This window comes from Brachycentrus maculatus, unplaced genomic scaffold (assembly GCF_059751285.1).
Source record: "Brachycentrus maculatus isolate JH-2025_06_01 unplaced genomic scaffold, ASM5975128v1 h1tg000153l, whole genome shotgun sequence".
NCBI classification, from domain to species: Eukaryota; Metazoa; Arthropoda; class Insecta; order Trichoptera; family Brachycentridae; genus Brachycentrus; species Brachycentrus maculatus.
The window spans coordinates 1,534,173-1,554,882 of NW_028280906.1; the positions used below are offsets into that span (position 1 = coordinate 1,534,173).

The 20,710-nt window shown below is 29.0% G+C and overlaps 2 protein-coding genes across 2 annotated transcripts in view; one reads left to right on the forward strand and one right to left on the reverse strand.

The window, feature by feature from the left end:
* LOC148308691 (uncharacterized) overlaps window positions 1–20,710 on the reverse strand; it is a 218,862-nt gene that overhangs the window by 90,907 nt on the left and 107,245 nt on the right. Inside the window, exon 3 of the mRNA XM_088261313.1 lies at window positions 1,666–1,812. Within this exon, the coding sequence (XP_088117439.1) occupies window positions 1,666–1,812 (147 nt within the window). The remainder of the gene's footprint in view (window positions 1–1,665; window positions 1,813–20,710) is intronic.
* LOC148308692 (uncharacterized) lies at window positions 16,827–19,455 on the forward strand. The gene is made up of 3 exons (XM_088261396.1): window positions 16,827–17,043; window positions 18,040–18,225; window positions 19,222–19,455. The coding sequence occupies exons 1-3, from the start codon at window positions 16,919–16,921 to the stop codon at window positions 19,313–19,315; spliced, it is 405 nt and encodes a 134-aa protein (XP_088117522.1). The 5' UTR covers window positions 16,827–16,918; the 3' UTR covers window positions 19,316–19,455.

Here is a 20,710-nt window from a genome sequence, read left to right on the forward strand (position 1 = left end):
TGCAAATTCGTTATCAAAAAACATTCTCTCCGATAACGCTGTACTTATCTCAACGTTATACGGGGGTTTAATGTACGCTAAAAATAAATAATTATGTGTATATATATATATATATATATATATATATATATATATATATATATATATATATATATATATATATATATATATATATATATATATATATATATATATATATATATATATATATATATATATATATATATATATATATATATATATATTCATTTTTTCAATCCCTTATCCGCACCCCAAGGGTGCATAGGGCACTGCATTATACAAACACAGTGTTATCTTAATCGTTAACACACGAAGGAAAGGTGATCAGCCCTCTGCTTCATGTACCAGTCCAGGGTAATATTGCATAAATATTAGAGTGAAAAAATCACTTTTATTTATTGGACCACCCCTGCGAATCGAATTCGGGACCTCCAGAACGGTAGCCGAGCGTACTGACCATTACATTACAAAGGCGGAAAAAAACATATATTATATATATATATATATATATATATATATTTATATATATATATATATATATATATATATATATATATATATATATATATATATATATATATATATACATATACATATACATATATATATATATATATATATATATACATATATATATATATATATATATATATATATATATATATATATATATATATATATAAATATATATATATATATATATATATATATATATATATATATATATATATATATATATATATATATATATATATATATATATATATATATATATATATATATATATATATATATATATATATATATATATATATATATATATATATACATTTATATATATTATTGCTTAATAATTATACTATTGCAGGTTACTGTCCAACGCTGTTCTTTTCCGAGTATTCCGTGTACCCATTAACTATAGTAGGCAAACTGTCAACCCAATTTCAGGAGGTTTTTATACGCTCTCATATTTCCTCGTCTTGTCTTTTTGTTTGCGTCCAAAAATAAGCCGAAATTTGCTAGACGTATGGCATTAAAATCCGTTAGTAAAAATAATTAAGGTTGTAACGATAACATATGTTTAAACACGTTAATCAATGTCAAAATTCCACGCATTAAGGAACAAATACCTAATTTTCTTATTTATTGTAACTGCAGATAATTGGTAAAATTCCATTTTAATTTATTGTGTAATACATTCAAAATTGGATTGAACTCTAGTTTTATTTACATATTTTATAATAATTTGTGGCGCTTTTTGTCTTATTAAGACAGTATTAAACACTAATGTGTTTGATAATGTCCTAATAAGACGAAACGGTAATATATCCAAAATTAAACAAGGTTACTGGATTGAAATCTACTTTTATTAACATATTTATGATAATTTGTGGCGCTTTTCGTCGTATTAAGACGTCAAATAACAGTAATGTATTTGATAATGTCCTAATTAGACGAAACGCGTCACATATTATTATATATGTATATGTAAATAAAAGTAGAATGCAATCCAATATCCTTGTTTAATTTTGGATGTATAAACCTAATTTTCTTCGTTGCGTCCTTTCAGATGTGATTGATTTTGATGTCCTTATTGCTAAGTGAGCTCCTTATTATTTTAGATAGAATAGTAAAAGTACTCACTCCTCCTGTTCCAATATGTCCTCCGGGAAGGGAAAAGGGATGTCATTCAGAGGAGGGGGTGGGCTGACTACCTCCGGTTCCTCTTGTAAGGGGCTCTCATATATGAGAGTCTCCACCATGGACCCTTTTGAACTTCCAAACGAAACCCTGGAAAAAATCATTACATTAGAGTTCATCATTTCATCATAATTCATGTGAGAAAAAAAGCTATTGTTTTCTTAAAACATAACATGTTTAAAATTATTTAGTTGAATAGAATCATCAGTTTGACGTCTTAACAAAGATGAAGAAGAATATGGAAGTCTAATCTTTACTGAGGTCATTCAGCACATTCATTTTGAAAAGTTCTTCTGAATTTCCTCTGTACGCTAATATTCTTTTCATTGTTACGAATACTGGAGCAGGTATTTAATTGAGCTATTTAAAACAATATTATTTCATATTGTTAAAATGATTTCAGTATTAAAACTAACTAACTAACTAACCATCACGCCGCTTCCCCGCAGGGGTAGGCAGAGAGAATAGAGCGCCACACCACTCTGTCCTTGCAAACATTCTTCGCCTCTTCCACGTTCATGCATCTCTTCATACATACCCGCCGATTGTTACGACTCCTAACCTGACCACTTTCAAGTATTTGGCATACCTGATCGGTATTAAAGTTTGTAAAATAAAAAGTTGTTTTTTTTTAAATTAGGTGAAAAGTCATCGATTAAAACACAAATAATTTTTTTGCATACATTCAAAGACCATCATGGAGTTAAAAGTATTAAAAAAATGTTTAAAATATATCTATGTGAAGTTACGTAACAAATAAAGCAAGATCAGTATGCTAGACTCATACAAAATTTATATTATTTTTGTGTTATAGCAGAAATTGACAAGTTCGGTACGTAAATTATTTATATCTTCCCTTTCTTTTACGTTATTCAATAGGACCGTACTGATTGTGAGATGTATCCTTTTTGTAAAGTAAACCTTCGAATTTATAATATTATAATTATAAACGAGTTTCTGGGGTAAATAAAGAAACCCATCCAAAAATTTCGTAAGAAATAAAAAAAGTAACAGCTGAGCATATATATGGTACATAATATTTGTATGTAACCATTATTTAATAAGTACCTTTTCAGGTAAAAATATGCGTTTGGTGGTCAAATATCAAGGTAATGTTCATTTTGTATATATATTTTTTGAATTAGTGGTGGATTCTCTGAAAATGGACTCGCCAACTAAACTAACGCGAACTATCGGGGTTGGACTATGTAGAATCGTCACAAAATTTAATTTAGTCACAAACTTATATGGTAAAATCGAAATAAACATTGATGGATAATGCTAAAACTATATGGCTAAAAAATATTCATGCTACTAATAAAATTAATTTTGTCCGCCTCCGTAGTGTAATGGTCGTCACTCTCGGCTACCGTTCTGGAGGTCCCGGGTTCGATTCCCAGGGGGGTCAAATAAATATAAGTAATTTTTTCACTCTAATATTTATTCACTTAATTTATTAATATTTATTACCCAGGTCTGGTATCTGAAGCGGTGGGCTCATCACCCTTCCATCGTGTGTTAACGATCAAGATACCACTGTGTTTATAAAATGCAGTGCCTTATGCACCATTGGGGTGCGGATAAGGGTTTTAATTTAATTGAAAATAAAATGAAAGAAATGTTAAATATTATACTGCTTTTTTTTGACATCTCATCAAAGATGAAGAAGAATATGAAAGTCTGATGGGCATTTACGGGGCTGACGACCGTCAAAGGCTGGTTTAAGTGATCACTTTACACACATGAAACATTCACCAATACCCATTATTGACAACCACACTACTCAAATTCTTTGAAGCTCTATATATATATATATATATATATATATATATATATATATATATATATATATATATATATATATATATATATATATATATATATATATATATATATATATATAAATATATATATATATATATATATATATATATATATTTATATATATATATATATATATATATATATATATATATATATATATATATATATATATATATATATATATATATATATATGAACCAATTTTAGAACATTATTCTTGAATCACTAGAACTTCACAAGAGACATCTATTTATGAGATGAAAAGAAGCTTTTTTATTCAGCAGAAACTCTTTTTATTACTATGTAAGGTCCGAATTCTGGATTATAATCACATACATGAGAAACGCCAGAAAATATCATTTTCATTTTTATTATTTAAGATTATTATTGGACCAGATAATTTATTAATTTATTTAAATGTTTTATATACCTACATATTATGAATATTAATTGAGTAATATATATTTTTAAATTAATTATTTTAATTGGTTTCAAATTTGTTGAATTTAAGGATGCAAATAAGCTGTTCGCTCCATTGTGTACCGCTTGAATTTAATAGGTAAGTGTGCCATTCGATGAAGGGACAATAGTGAGTAATTTTCTTCATTCCAGCCGTCCTATTTCCGACGTAAAGGTCGAGTACCACGAAATTTAATAAACTGGGAATTGTCGCTGAGAATTTTGCTGAATTGATTGAGGGGTAATCAATCCTTCACGTGCCCCCTACCCTATATGTGCGCGCGCACGAGGGGTTTACAGGATAGAATGACGGAGTGAGAAGATGAGATACGTACGTCTATTTGTTTGCTACGAGATAATGTAACAATTATAAAATTATAAACTAAATATAATAAATATATATTTTAGTACATGGGTTACGGAATGAGATAAAAAGAGGGAAATGGCAATTTACTACATAATTTTTTTATGCGAATTTATTAATTAGAATAAGGGTCTCCACTTCACGCGACTTTATAGAAGCCTCATGTTGAATTTGCAAAAATACACGCCGACCACACGAATATATTACAAAAGTGTGTATGTATTTGTACGACACGTATAAATGTAGGTACTTATGCCAAATATCGAGGGTATCAAGAACTTTATTTGATTGTAGCAATAAGGTGTGGTTAGTTTACGTTCTATTTAGGTCACCAGGGCACAAATATGTGTGATACCGTTTAAAATTTATTCTAACAACGATATCCTGATCGTAATAATTAAAGCAATTATAAAATATGTACATATAAAATACACAAGCTTATTATCCCTGGGAACAGTCATGCCAGTAACATTGAGAACGTTTTTGTAAAAGTTCAAAACATTAATTAAAAATTCGGAATACATACATTTAAATATATATTAATAAGCTTTTCATTTTGTGCATTTAAACACAAAAACATTTAGACCCACTGCTCACTGTTTTTTTTTAACATTGAGAAATATTTAGATTGATACACAAGGATAATTGAATGTCACCTTTGTAGAGGAGGTACGTTTGTGAGTTCGATATCAAAAGAATTGTTGTGTAAAGGTATGTCTATACAAATTTTCAATAGAGCTCGTGGGAAAATCACCCTCTTGCTCGGAAAAGTAGCTTTTCAAAGCAACAAATATGTTTGTGAGGTATTTATTTTAATACGCTTAAAATTATTCTTTGAACGTTATGAATAAAAATAACCATCCTCCACCAATTTTTAAGAGGCCTAAACATTTTCTTGAAATGTAGATATAATGAAACGAATTGAAAGAGATACTTATGGCTTATAAATAAAATATTTTCTAAAAGAAAAATATAATATATAAATGATAAATATTTTTCGCGTCTCTTTTCAAAAACCTTGGATGCAGGACTAGTGACTCTGTCTTCATATAATCAACAATCGACTGAATTCCGAGACGTTTCTGTGCGATGCCCTATACACCACTTGTGTGCATATAAAGAGAAGATGAGAACAACGATAAAAACAAGTTTCACGGTAATATTTTAATCTTCAAGGAAACAATTTTTTAAAAGCTTTTATTTTGATCAGTGCAGATGTCTTTCAGAAATGAAACAGTTGAATGGGAAGGGATATGGAGTAATGGGTAATGATAGGGCTATGGGTAATGATAGGGCTTACGACCTGTCAACGGCTGACGGTAATGATTTATTTCAATACACGCGAGTTTATCTTGCGATATTATTGTGAAGTAAATATCAATATTTTTGGATTAATTAAGACTTACTAGGCTATTTTATATTTCATTGAATAAAACTCGTTGTTTTGATCACTTAATTTGTAATAATAAAATAAAAAACATTATCCGCTTCCGTAGTGTAATGGTCAGCGCGCTCGGCTACCGTTCTGGAGGTACCGTATTCGATTCCCAGAGGGGGGTCTAATAAATAAAAGTAATTTTTTCACTCTAATATTTATTCAATATCACCCTGGACTGGTACCTGAAGCGGAGGGCTGATCACCTTTCCTTCGTGTGTTAACGATCAAGATAATACGGCGTTTATATGACGCAGTGCCCTATGCACCATTGGGGTGCTGATAAGGGTTCGAATGAATGGATTTATAGTAAAACGGTTTTAAATTAACCTTAAAGTACTAATTTAACATTGATTTCGTAGTATATCCCTCATTTCATACAATTCGCCTTTGACTTGAACTTTAATCATTCCTTGATCCTTTTTCCTCCCTCCCGTCCCTCTTCCGGGTATTTTTACAAATGTGGAATTTAGTAATCGGAACAGTACAATACTTGTTTTGTAATACTCGTATACATGTCGCTCACTCCTTTCAAGAACGTCATAAATCAAAATACTTGATTTTTCAGGAGAACGTTTTTAATGTTTAAAAATATAATGCAATGTATTATAAATAAATATCAAGCCCCTTATTAAACTTTTTACTATGCAACAGATCTTTTGAGGTAAAACCTGAAGGTTTTTTTCCCATTTGAAAAATATTTAGTTTATTTAAAAAAATAATTAAGCAATACCTTTTCCTTAAAATGCAAAATCAACACTTTCTGCCCTGTAGCAGGTAAATATAAAGTTACAAATATGCCTCTTTTACTGGGATATAGTACATTTTCTAGGCATTCCAAAAACATGCACAACTGAAAATCGACGATTTTTGATTTATGACGTTCTTGAAAGGAGTGAGCGATGTATGTATTACTTGAGTATACGTATCTGCTCTGTCGAATTCCGAAAAAAATGTTTAAATCATTATAAAAACTGAATGAAATATCTTTGGTTCTATGATATATTTATTGATTCTTTACTATCTTTAGGATAATTATTTTCTTATTAGGATTCGGATACATATTTGAGATTGTAATTTGTTTTTCTATGGGGAATGATTGCCAATTGAATTGCGTCACACAAGACGAGACTTCCTTGAACACCGGCATGTAAATATTTATAGTAGAATTATTACAAATAAAGCAATATGCTTTCAGACGTTTCAGTAAAAGAAAATGACATGCCTTGTCCAACATACCTGAAAGTGACGTTTCGGTAAATGGGACAGAATATTTCTTGTATAATGCTGAATTTTCAGTTATTACAAATACAGTTATATTTGACAATTAAATACCTAATACATTTTACGTAACATAAGATTACCTCATCATTATTATTATTAATGATCAATTCCATACAAAAATACTAGTCAAATCATAAATTTATTTGTTACAGTTTCATGTGTACTTACGAAATTAAATAGTTATTCGTAATTATGTAGGAGAAACAAAGTGAACAATGAAAACAAATCGAATTCTACATAAGAACATAAACATACAACATATCTTTATCTTTTAATACACACACACACACACACACATATATATATATAAATATATATTTACATACACATATATATATATATATATATATATATATATATATATATATATATATATATATATATATATATATATATATATATAATATATGTATAAATATTTACATCTACTTACAGTAAACAAAACACTTATATTTAAATTCATTCAGACTCTTTTCATTCTTCATACATTCAGGCATATCATCATGCATTTTCCCTTCTAAATTAATATACATGTATGTATATTAATTTAGAAGTTAAAGTAACATTTTTTGGTTTCAGTCAATAATAATGAAAAAAATTAAAGGTACATAAGGAAGGTACTCTGAAGCAGGAGTCATGGGAACGACGCGATCATTGTTTTCTACGAATTCTAATTTTGCCGTTGTAATTTTTTACGACAGTTTAGGATTCTAGGGTTAATATTGACCCCTGGAGGAGATAGATTGGTCTAATAGGGTGTAACTGGCCTTAGGGGGGTAGAAAAAGAGTATTGTGGCTCGGATAACTCATGACTCGGTCTTAGGGGATAGTAAATTTATAAAATTGAAGCCAGTGTTTTAAATTTTCTATTTCCTCAAATAAATTGACTGCGCGATTCGACCTGGGTTCATTATTTTCTTTGGTATTCATATTTAGAAAAAAAAAAACAAATTAAAGTATTTTGGTATTGCAAAAAATCGTGGATTCTCGAGAGCTTACGGAATTCATGAGGTTTAAGAGGTAATGTGATCATACTGAGATGTGATTTAAATTTTACACAAATATGTGACATTATGAAATATGATACTACGAATGGCCATATGGCTGAATTCGTTTCATGTTTAATTGTATTGAATTCGATATTGTAATTAAATTTGTAACTCGCTAACTGTATTGATAGTTATAACAATATTGTATTTGAATTTGTAACTAACTAACAAACTGTATTGATAGTAATAACGATATTATAATTGAATTTGTAACTAACAAACAAAGTTTATTGACAATAATAATGATATTGTAATTAAATTTGTAACGAACTAACTAACAGTTTTGTTAACAATAACGATATTGTAATTGAATTCGTAACTAACTAACTGTATTGATAAAACTAATAATATTGTAATTGAATTTGTAACTAACTAACTGTATTGATAATAATAATGATATTGTAATTGAATTTGTAACTAACTAACCTGTATTGATAATAGTAATGATATTGTAATTGAATTTGTAACTAACTAACTGTATTGATAAAAATAATGATATTGTAATTGAATTTGTAACTAACTAACAGACTGTTTTGATAATAATAACGATATTGTAATTGAATTTGTAACTAACTAACTGTATTGATAAAAATAATGATATTGTAATTGAATTTGTAACTAACTAACAGACTGTTTTGATAATAATAACGATATTGTAATTGAATTTGTAACTAACTAACTGTATTGATAAAAATAATGATATTGTAATTGAATTTGTAACTAACTAACAGACTGTTTTGATAATAATAACGATATTGTAATTGAATTTGTAACTAACTAACTGTATTGATAAAAATAATGATATTGTAATTGAATTTGTAACTAACTAACAGACTGTTTTGATAATAATAACGATATTGTAATTGAATTTGTAACTAACTAACTGTATTGATAAAAATAATGATATTGTAATTGAATTTGTAACTAACTAACAGACTGTTTTGATAATAATAACGATATTGTAATTGAATTTGTAACTAACTAACTGTATTGATAACAATAACGATTTTGTAATTGAATTTGTAACTTAGTAATTAACTGTATCAATAATAATAATGATGTTGTAGTTGAATGTTCAACTGATTTAAATTAAAGATAATTGAAATCTACATATATATATTTTTATTTTCAGCATTGTTTTAGTTGTTTTTATGCGAAGTTGGATGGGATATATAAGACAGGGATACACACTATCAAGTGATATCGGGGAGACCTGATATGACCCAAAAAGGAAGAAGATGCTGTAAATTCCTGTTTCTGAAAATTTTCAATAAAATGTGCAATTGTTCTTAATTCTTTTGAACGAAACGGGGTCAATTTGATCAGAATAGGAGTTTAAAAAAATGTTCATTTGTTATCAGATCACAATACCGAAATGAAATGGGTCAAACAAAACCGCACCTTTGCCGTGTTAAGAGTAGGGTAGAGGTAATTTTTTAAATTCGTATTTGAAGGCTAAATACATAATGTTTGAACTAGTTTTGTGTATGGTACTAAAAATTTAAAATATTATAATAAAGATACTTTAATTTTAAATATCTTTCTGAGTAAATTAACATAAACTGAAAGGATAAATCATATTATGAATTACTTTATTGCATACGTTTTAAAAAAATTATAACAACACGTGTGTTCTCTTTACTTTTCAATGGAAAAACATGATTTATAAAATAAGCCCGTGGTTTCCCTCGGAGCTTTTATGAAACCTTGCTCTTTTTTTATTCCGAAAATTGAAATTATGTTTAACATTACAAGAAGGTAAGTTTTATTACTATGTATAAAAAAATTGACTTATTGTTAAAAAATAGGAAAAACATGTCACTGAAGTGAATATTAAAAATTATGAATCATTTATTTTGTTATTTTCATCAAATGTTCATAACAATAACGTTTTCATCTTGTTGCAAAATGTAGATACCAGTCATATAATTCTTTAAATTTCGCATTGATAATGGGCCTTGGATTTTACTAATTACAGTGTCTGAACAAAATATAATAGAAAATTAAAAATTAAAATTGAAGTCGGTTGCATCTAAAACTGTTACATAGAATAAATAGTATGTTTTGATTGGGAAAATCGGTGTGATGAAAGGATAAAGTGATAAATATACATACTGGTATCACATAAAAAAGTTATAAAGGAATGAGTAGAAATAAAATTCTAGTATTTTTTAACAGATTTGCTTTGTTTTACGATTGTTTACTCGCCCCTTAAAACAAATCATTTGATGAAAATAACAAATTTCTATAAAAGACCGACAATTTCAGGAATGTGTTCGGTATTTTTCCGTAGGCGGTTAGGTATAGAGCCGCTCCTGTGGAATACTAATATACCGCTTGCCCAGACACTGTAATTCTAATCCAAGTACCTTTGATCAGAAGTCGCCGCCAAATGGATAGGAGAGCGTAATCATCCCCGTCTCCCAGTGCTGACGTCAGCCGGCCGGCAGGTTCCGGACGCCTCAGCTTCCGTCTTCAATTCAAAGCGAACCTCTAATTACTATGAGCAATTGTGAGATTACAGCGCACTTTGAGGAAATCGCAAATATGTCCGCGAACGCTCCGCTACTGTAATTAAGTCGCGATTATTCTTTTTTTACCATTTTAATGGCCTTGAAGAAATGTGGGCTGGAAGATGGGCATAGCTTTGTATCCGGTACAACTAGTATGGTATATTATGTGTCAGCGTTTGGTACATTATTGATTCGCAATTAATTAATAACATACAATTCAATAACCACATTTGAAATATTCAAATTATGTCGCATTTTGCATATATATATATATATATATATATATATATATATATATATATATATATATATATATATATATATATATATATATATATATATATATATATATATATATATATATATATATATATATATATATATATATATATATATATATGTATATATAAATATATATATATATATATATAAATATATATATATATAGGTCTATTGTGACCTCCCTCTGTATCACAGCTCACTCCCAAGACCTACGTGTGTCATGTAACTCACGACTTGTCTTGATGGTAGGAGCTTCACCTTCTCGTAGTCCAGTAGTGGTCCTCCAAGGATGTGACTTCGTTTGCGAGCGAGTGCGTCACAATTATAGAGAATGTGGATTGGCGTTTCGATATTCTCCATACAAAATCTGCATACTGGGGAGTCATGTAGTCCAATTTTTGTCATGTGTTTCCTCAGTCTGCAGTTTCCTGTCAAGGTCCTAGTTAGGATCCTTATTTGTTTTTTGCTAAGCTTTAGAGCTCCTGTGGTGAATTTGTGCGAGTACCCCATGATCAGTTCCTTTGCGTGTTTCATCCCTGAGCTGTTGGACCAGATCTCTTGGCTCTTGTCCATGGCCCAGTTTTTTATACTAAACTTGATAGGTCTGAGTGTCAGCCCGCATATAGGCTCAAGGCGCTCATCTCAGCCTGAAAAACAGTGGCGTATTCTCCCAGACAAGTTGATTACTTCAGTTTGGGGTGGACGCCAAAGATTCCAGAGTCTGCCCGACCGTCTTTTTTCGATCCATCCGTATACCATACGATGTCTCCACTTCGAAAGTTGCAGGGATCATTATTTCGCCATGTCTCCCTTTCGGAACTGTTGTGTAGTGTTTGACAAAGCTGTAAGCCACATTAATGGTATGTGATGGCATATCCATGATGAGAGCTTTGTGTAGATCTGAGTGTAATCCTTTTATTACGCTGAAGTGCCAGTTTCTTCTGTCATCCATTCCAGTAGCAATGCCATGCGAGCCTCCATTTGCACGTGTATGTGTAAGGGGCTCAGGTTCAACATCGCCTCTAGGGCATTTGTGGGTGTAGAGGACATGGCACCCGTTGTGAGTAGACATGCAAGTCTCTGAATCTTGTTCAGGGCATTTATGCATGTCTTCTGCTGAGTTTTCTTGTGCCATACAACACAGCCATATGTGATTATTAGTCTAACCATGGCTGTGTAGAGCCAGAGGGTTTGCCTTGGTTGAAGTTCCCATTTCAACCCATTTATCCGAAAGCTTATAACTAGAGCAATTTTCGTTTTCTTGGCGATTTTCTCCAGGTGTGGGTTCCATGTCAGCCGTTGATCCAGAATTACATATAAACACATACATATAATATACGAATGATGAATGTTCAGCAATTAAATAAAATTAAAACAAAGCGATCGCAATAAATGTATCTGTATCTACCACAAATTAATATTATGTTCCTGTTATTCAATGAGAAAACAATCAACTCAAGGCTTAAATAATCGCAGATTTTCGCTTACAAAACTCCATGTACACAAATTTTATAAATGTTTCATGCTTAAAATTTGATAACCGATAATCTTAGTTTCTATTACGAAAATGGAGATATTATCTCATTTCCAGGAAAAAAACTGTCGTCCACTGTACATTATTTGTGATATATTTAAAATAAATATCTGCAATTATGTACGCATGTAAGATAATGTATTCATTTCATATGATAAGCGATGTTGACCGTTCAAATTTAAAACAGAGTAAAAAATACATTCCTTTAGTGTTTGAATTTTTATTAAAAACTATTGACGAACCTGTAGGTCACCTTTAAAGATAAATAATGTAATAAACAAAGTATTGTATATTATCTTAATTTGAACATATCATGTACCATACATGCATATTCGTTACGTACATTGCATGTTTACCACAATTTGTGTGAAGGTGATATTTTAATTTTATTTTTGTAAAAATAAATTGAAGAGTTCATCGGGTCATCAAACAATTTTATGATAAAAAAAATCGGTCTGAGTTATAATGCATCGCAAATAAAGTAAATATTTAAAACACGAAAAAACAGACGCGAAATGTAATAATTATTCATAGGATTTGTGATGTAATACTTATGCAGACTTAAGTTTAAGTATATGTACATTTGAAAAAAAATTGCAATAACAATGACGTACACGGATATTCCTGAATTGGATTGAATATATGAATAAGGGTGTCGAAAAAGAATACTGATAAATTTGTTTTTTTTTGTTCGCAGAAGGATCATGGAATTATTTTAGCATAATCCACGAGGCAACCGACAAATTTTATGTATAGGCCCAAAAACAGGATAAATGGAGAAAAATAACACTGAATAATAACATATATGTACATAAATATACACATATATATATTTATATATATATATATATATATATATATATATATATATATATATATATATATATATATATATATATATATATATATATATATATATATATATATATACATACACACTTGGGTCTCGTATAACATGGTTTCAGAAAAATAAAAGAATTGAATTATATGTTTGTTATTTAAAAAATAAATTACATATTCATATAAACTATCTAAGATTTTTTTTTGGAACACAAACCATAATTTTGTAAGAATATCAAACCTTGTTTAACACGGGTTTTTGTGGAATCATTTAACCGTGTTATACGAGGCCCGAAAGTATATATATGTATAAATATGTATATATATATATATCTATATATATATATATATATATATATATATATATATAAATATATTTATATATATATATATATATATATATATATAATATATATATATATATATATATATATATATATATATATATATATATATATATATATATATATATATATATATATATATATATATATATATATATATATATATATATATATATATATATATATATATATATATATATTTACAAATATATATATTTTTTGAGACATAGATAAAGTAAACTTTTATTCGCAAGATTTTGGCGTTTAGAAACCAATGTGGCTCTGCACTTTCATACAAAACCAAATACATACATATGTATCGCGTAGTAACACATTAAAGAATTTGATAAAAGCATGACTTGTTTATTTGACCTTGTAATTTTTCTGCCTTGTGTTCCGAGAGACAAAACAGAATGTTAAAACACGATTGGCGCCCAAAGTAATATAAAGTATACGATACTATCATACATTATCGATTTACATCGGGTAAGTATCACAATAGGGTATTATCACTCGGGAGGAATATCTAATTTAACCTTCTCAACCTATATATATAAAGGGTTACGCCCCATAACACACCCGATGACGTGAAATTTGATGACGTAGAGCGGTGTCTTTTCGTTTTATTAAAATATCTATATAAAAATTTAAACCTTTATATCTATAAATATTTCAATAAGAATGTTACCGATAATCTTGTGATTTTTCATATTTATTTACTGGCCAATAATAACACATTATAAGAATAACACGTGTTTCTCAAATCTAGAAACGTGTCAAAATTCAGCAACAAAATACGCTAAACTTGTTGTGTTGGTGAAGGATTAGCAGCCATTTTGCGCACCCTCTGTTTTGAAATTCAGATGCGTCATCGATTGCGACCCTAAATTATTGGAATGATTACATAAGGGGTGGAGAGGGGAAGGGGTAGGTTCTAGTGGCCTTGAAACCCTGTAATTCTAAGTGTACAGCTTTGAAAGCATGTATAATTAGACGGAATAATAATTTTTATTAAGTTAACAGTTTTTAGTAAGAAATAATACTCGTTCATTATTTTAAGAACAATTATACACTTGTATAATATCACTTAAGGCTCAGCATTCGTTAAGTCGCAACTTAATTTTCTCTAATCCCAGGGAACATTTAAAGTTATTGATTTATTTCTTAAAACACCGTTTTTGCATTGAAAAATAGGTTTTTCACCGTAACAATTATATGTTTTTCAAAAGAAAAGAGTTACTGAAAAGTAAAGAGTTTAAAAAAATATACAAAAACATTTCTTTTTATGTTCTAAAAAACGAAGATATCCAAATATCAATTCTTAAAAATAATCGGGCGTGAAACAGTGACTTCTTCAGTGGAATGCTGGGCCTTAATGAGTTTTTCTTCATTTTATTTTTTAAAATTTTAATTTTTTTTTACATCTCAACATAGATGAAAAAGAATATGGAATTTTGGTGTAGTGATATTTATTTTATTACACATGACTATTTTCTAAAACTAAAGATGTTTTTATCTGCAGGTGAATAGTAAAACTAACGAGCAAAAAAAAATCAAGTACATATAGAGGTAGGTAGGGTAATAAATAGAGGGGCGGGGGTGAAACAACGGGACTTTTTGTAAAAGGAAACATAAATAATAATGGTGATATGTTTTTAAAAGGATATTATTAATTAACGTTTTTTCATAATGTAAATTTCGATGTATTTCTAAATTTTCTAATTTTGTTCATGACCTGACCTTTGTTTGTATAATGGTATTATACAAGTGTATATTAAAAAACATCAATCGTCATTCCACAAAATTAATCAAAATCCTGATTCAAACCGAATAAAAAAATTACATAATTACTTTAAAATAATATCATTCACATTCAAACCTTTTCATTTCTTTCACATTCAACATTCTACTCGCAATCGATCATTGTATGACTTCAATTTTCAATGAGCGATTTGGATTGTTAAGACGAAAAAAACAATCAATGTATACTGAGGTGTATACAAGAAGTACACTTAAGCGAAAAGAGATTAAGTTTATTATATAACGTACATTTGTCATTTAATATTTATAGGATTTATCGAATCATTGAAAATATTAAAGAAATACACACACAAACATATATATAATATATATATATATATATATATATATATATATATATATATATATATATATATATATATATATGTATATATATATATATATATATTTACAATATAAATAAAATTATGTGTTATCTTAATGTTTGTGTGTTGGTTTTTTTCAAACATTACTTAAATTTAATAATTTAATTGATTTCATCAACCAAAAACAAAACAATAATAATAAGTTAAGACATTTTTATTAATGAAAATATATAATTAAATATATAATATATATATATATATATATATATATATATATATATATATATATATATATATATATATATATATATATATATATATATATATATATATATATATATATATATATATATATATATATATATATATATATATATATATATATATATATATATATATATATATATATATATATATATATATATATATATATATATATATATATATATATATATATATATATATATATATATATATATATATATATATATATATATATATATATATATATATATATATATATATATATATATATATATATATATATATATATATATATATATATATATATATATATATATATATATATATATCCCGTGTATCACTATCGATTGATGGGAATTATTTTGGGAACAATTTATCTGATATTTGGCTTCAAGGTCACGATTTAAAGATAAATAAACATCACACAAAAATGATTTTCTTTATATGCAAAATAGATTTCAAAATTTCTGATCGTGACATTCAGGCAATTACGAAATAAAAAAATAAAAAAAACAATCCTGGTTGTTGGGAAATACCCGAAATTAATAAAATTTATCTAGAAATTCAGATCGATCAATGAATAAATTAAAATTAAAATTTTAGTGCATTTGCATACAAATCGTCTTCTGAACTAATATTACCACATAAGTTCTAAAAGATACATACAAAGAAACTAAGTAAGTACTTATACTTTCATTGAAGTAATTTCACGAAAAACATTCGATAAGTTGTATTTATTATAATTTCGTTTTTTTGTACAGAAAATGCATTCAAATTAGGATTGAACTTGTCTACGATATTTTGTTTTTGTTGTTGTTTAGTTCTGTTTTTTTTATGTCAAAATTTATTCGTGTTAACGTCTATAAAATTAATGAAAAATGACGACGAACGCAGGCGAAAAGGAAGTTATGGCCGTAAAGGCAGCAATTAGTGCTATTCGGGTTCAGAAAGTAAGGATCAAAAGGTGGCATAAGGATTGGGAGTGGTTGATGCCTGCTGTTGAGTAATTAACATACTCTTACTATGCTTATTATTAATTATGATAAATATCCTTATCTCAAAGAATTGTCATAGTGCTGAAGTGCAAATATTTTTTTAAAATGCAAGTTTCACTTTGTAAATACCATTATTTCTTAAAATCTATTGTGACACATTTTCGATGCATTCCGCATCATTTTCAAATACCGTATGCACAGTCTAAATCCTTGAAGAGTTGTGTCCTTAGGACGTTAAGGATGAAGGGGGGGTAGCAGCTATTTTTTTAACCAGTAGGAACAAAGATAATAGTCTGGGATAATAGTAATTACATATTATATTGTGAAGTATAGGTGTTTTTATTATTTACATGAATTTCTATTGTTTCAAAATGATGCAGTTTACGACTCTTCGTATCCATATATTTTTAGGATTTCTACGTTATTGTTATCTATTCAGGGGTTATTCACAAGCACAGAATTCATTTCACCGGAGACCACCGGATAGGTCACATGTTGCTCACGACCGATTTTTTAAAGAAAGTATATTGGATATTTTTTATACATGTTTCTATAATTTTTTAACTCCTTACCATTTAAATAAACCTTTTTTTTTCAAAACCATGTAATAATTACGAAGAAAACCTTATTTTTCAATTCAATAACGATGTTTTTAAGAAAAAAATAATTACGTCAAATGTTTTTCGAAATAATTATATGGTTTTAAAAAGAAAAGACATTTTTTCCCTCTCTCTCTACATATATATATATATATATATATATATATATATATATATATATATATATATATATATATATATATATATATATATATATATATATATATATATATATTTATATTTATTTATATATATATTCTAAAAACCAGAAAACAAAATACCAATATACATTCATTAAAAAAAATCGGGCGTGAAAAGACTGTGACCTCTCCGGTGGTCGGCCGGTGATTGAATTCTGTGTTTGCGTTGTATCCCCTTAATGTGCAGTTTTACGCTTCATTGAAGGGATCGTCGTTTGGCATATAAGAAGGCAAAAGACGAGGCTCGGGCCAAGGGTTGGAGAGGAGGGGGCAGGGAGGCCATCAACGTCAGAGCAGATGGTCGTGATGAACTGCATACGTGCGCGGAGACCAGAAAACTACCCCCCATTCCACGAACAAATATGAGAAAGATCGGATGGATCAGTACAAGGTTATTAGTATATTTACATGAAGTAGAAGAGTGTGGCGTTCCATCCTCTTCATCTACCCCTGCGGGGAAACAGCGTGATGGTAGTATTAGAAAAAACAAGGTTCTTCGTCTCACCGATAGATGTTATTAGAGAACATTTTAGAGATTCTTGTACAATGTTTCAAAACTGGATCACGTATATAGGACTTATAAGAATTAGAGTTTTGTGTACACTTGTATAAAGTGATCACCTAACTAAGCCTATGACGGTCGTAAGCCCTGTAAATACCCAGACTTACGTATTCTTCTTTGTCTATGTTGAGATGTCAAAAAAATATTATATTTCCATTTATTAATTACCTTTTATGACAATATAGACGAATAGAATATGGAAGTCTAGGTATTTACAAGGGTTACGACCGTCATAGGCTTGTTTAAGTGATGACTTTACACACGTGTAACATTCACCAATACTACCCATGATTGACAACTACACTACTAAAATTTTTGTAACTTCTAGATATATTGATGAATCTCGTGACGCATTATGTGTGAGTTCACAACAGCCATGTGTGTTGAATGAGGAAAGCTTTTATTAAGTAGTGACTCTTTTTATTTGTACGTGAGGTCCGAATCCTGGATTATATTCACACTCTCGAGACCCAAAATATGATTTTCATTTCTTGATTTTTTTCTCCGCCCCCGTAGTGTAATGTTCAGCATGCTTGGCTACCATTCTGGAGGTACCGGGTTCGATTCCCAGGGGAGCTAAAATAAATATAAGTGATTTTTTCACTCTAATATTTATTTAATATTACCCTGGACTGGTACCTGAAGCGGGGGCCTGATCACCTTTCCTTCGTGTGTTAATGATCAAGATAGCACTGTGTTTATATGATGCAGTGCCCTATGCACCACTGGGGTGCGGATAAGGGTTTGAATGAAATGAAAAAGATTTAAAAAAAAAGATTTTTATATTAATTTTTTTAATTTAAATGATTCACGTTTTTATTCCAGACCTGAATTTAAATTGGAAAAATACGTTACTTGGCGGTTAAGGATACCACTGCGAGCTTTAGAACCATGGGAAAAACCTGAATTCCAATGTTAAATACAATTATAATAAGCATTCCTAAGGAAATCTCAAATTTTCACGCTAATTATATTAATTTTCAAAATGGATTATGTTTCAATTAAGAAATACAAATTTTTCTCATCACATTATATGTTCATATTCGCAATGAAAACGTGTATTTTTTTTTAGATGGGAATTGCATGTATTATTTACCTTGCTTATTATTTGTTCGCCTCCGTAGTGTAATGGTCAGCACGCTCGGCTACCGTTCTGGAGGTCCCGGGTTCGATTCCCAGGGGGGTCAAATAAATACAAGTGATTTTTTTTCACTGTAATATTTATTCAATATTACCCTGGACTGGTCCTGAAGCGGGGGGCTGATCATCTTTCCTTCATGTGTAAACGATCAAGATAACACTGCGTTTATATGACGCAGTGACCTATGCACCATTGGGGTGCGGATAAGGGTTTTATATATATTATGTACAAGATTTATGGATCATTTAGTGGATTTTTGTTTCTTCTAGCTAATTCAATATGTTTTATTTTAATCTGTGTTGGGAACAGGAGGGATAATCAAGTGTGGGCCATCAGGAACTTCTCAGCATTTGCTCATTGCTGGGAAAAACCACGTAAAAATTATCAGGAGAAGGCGGACTGTTCACTGTCAAAATTATCTGTGAAAATGTGTAATAACAGAATGTTATTGAAATTTAATGAAGCAATCTTGATACTTTTATTAAGTATAAGTTTTCATTGGTGAGATCGCAGGCTTTGAATAAAATTGTTATTGTTATTTTTTAAAAATGTTATTTTTTACTAACACATATTCGTCCTTAAGAATGTGAACTACGTGAATACGTGGTATTTAGTGTAATGCTTCTAGTAGCAATACAGGGTAATAAAATACAGGATGGCGAGGAAAAAAATCATCCGATTTTGATTTAAAATAATTTTTATACTAAATAAAAAAAAATTTTTTGAGCGATGAAAATCTTTATTTCGACGTTTAAATTTTTTTACATCAAGCGATGATATCCGTCAAGTGGCTGCCGCCAGTGTTGATACACATTTGTGATCGTTTTTTCAATCTGTTTATATACTGCAGCTGTCTAGTTAACAAATGTCATACGTATATGAATGACGTACGACGCCATTTCTATTAATTATAACATCTTTCTATAGGATGATTAATTTTATGCCACCCTGTATTTAACTAGTGGTGGATATGTTATCAATTGCTTCAACGAAATTTATCGCACAAATAGTAACTTGTCTAGACTACACGACTTCCCACAAAGTTATTAATTTGATTTTATTAAAGTGTGTGCAAAAATATACACATAACAATACACGAGTAGGTATGAAGTATAGTTCGGTAGTGTAAAGGCAAAGGGGTATATCTCTCTCAGACCAAATTTTACAGGAGAG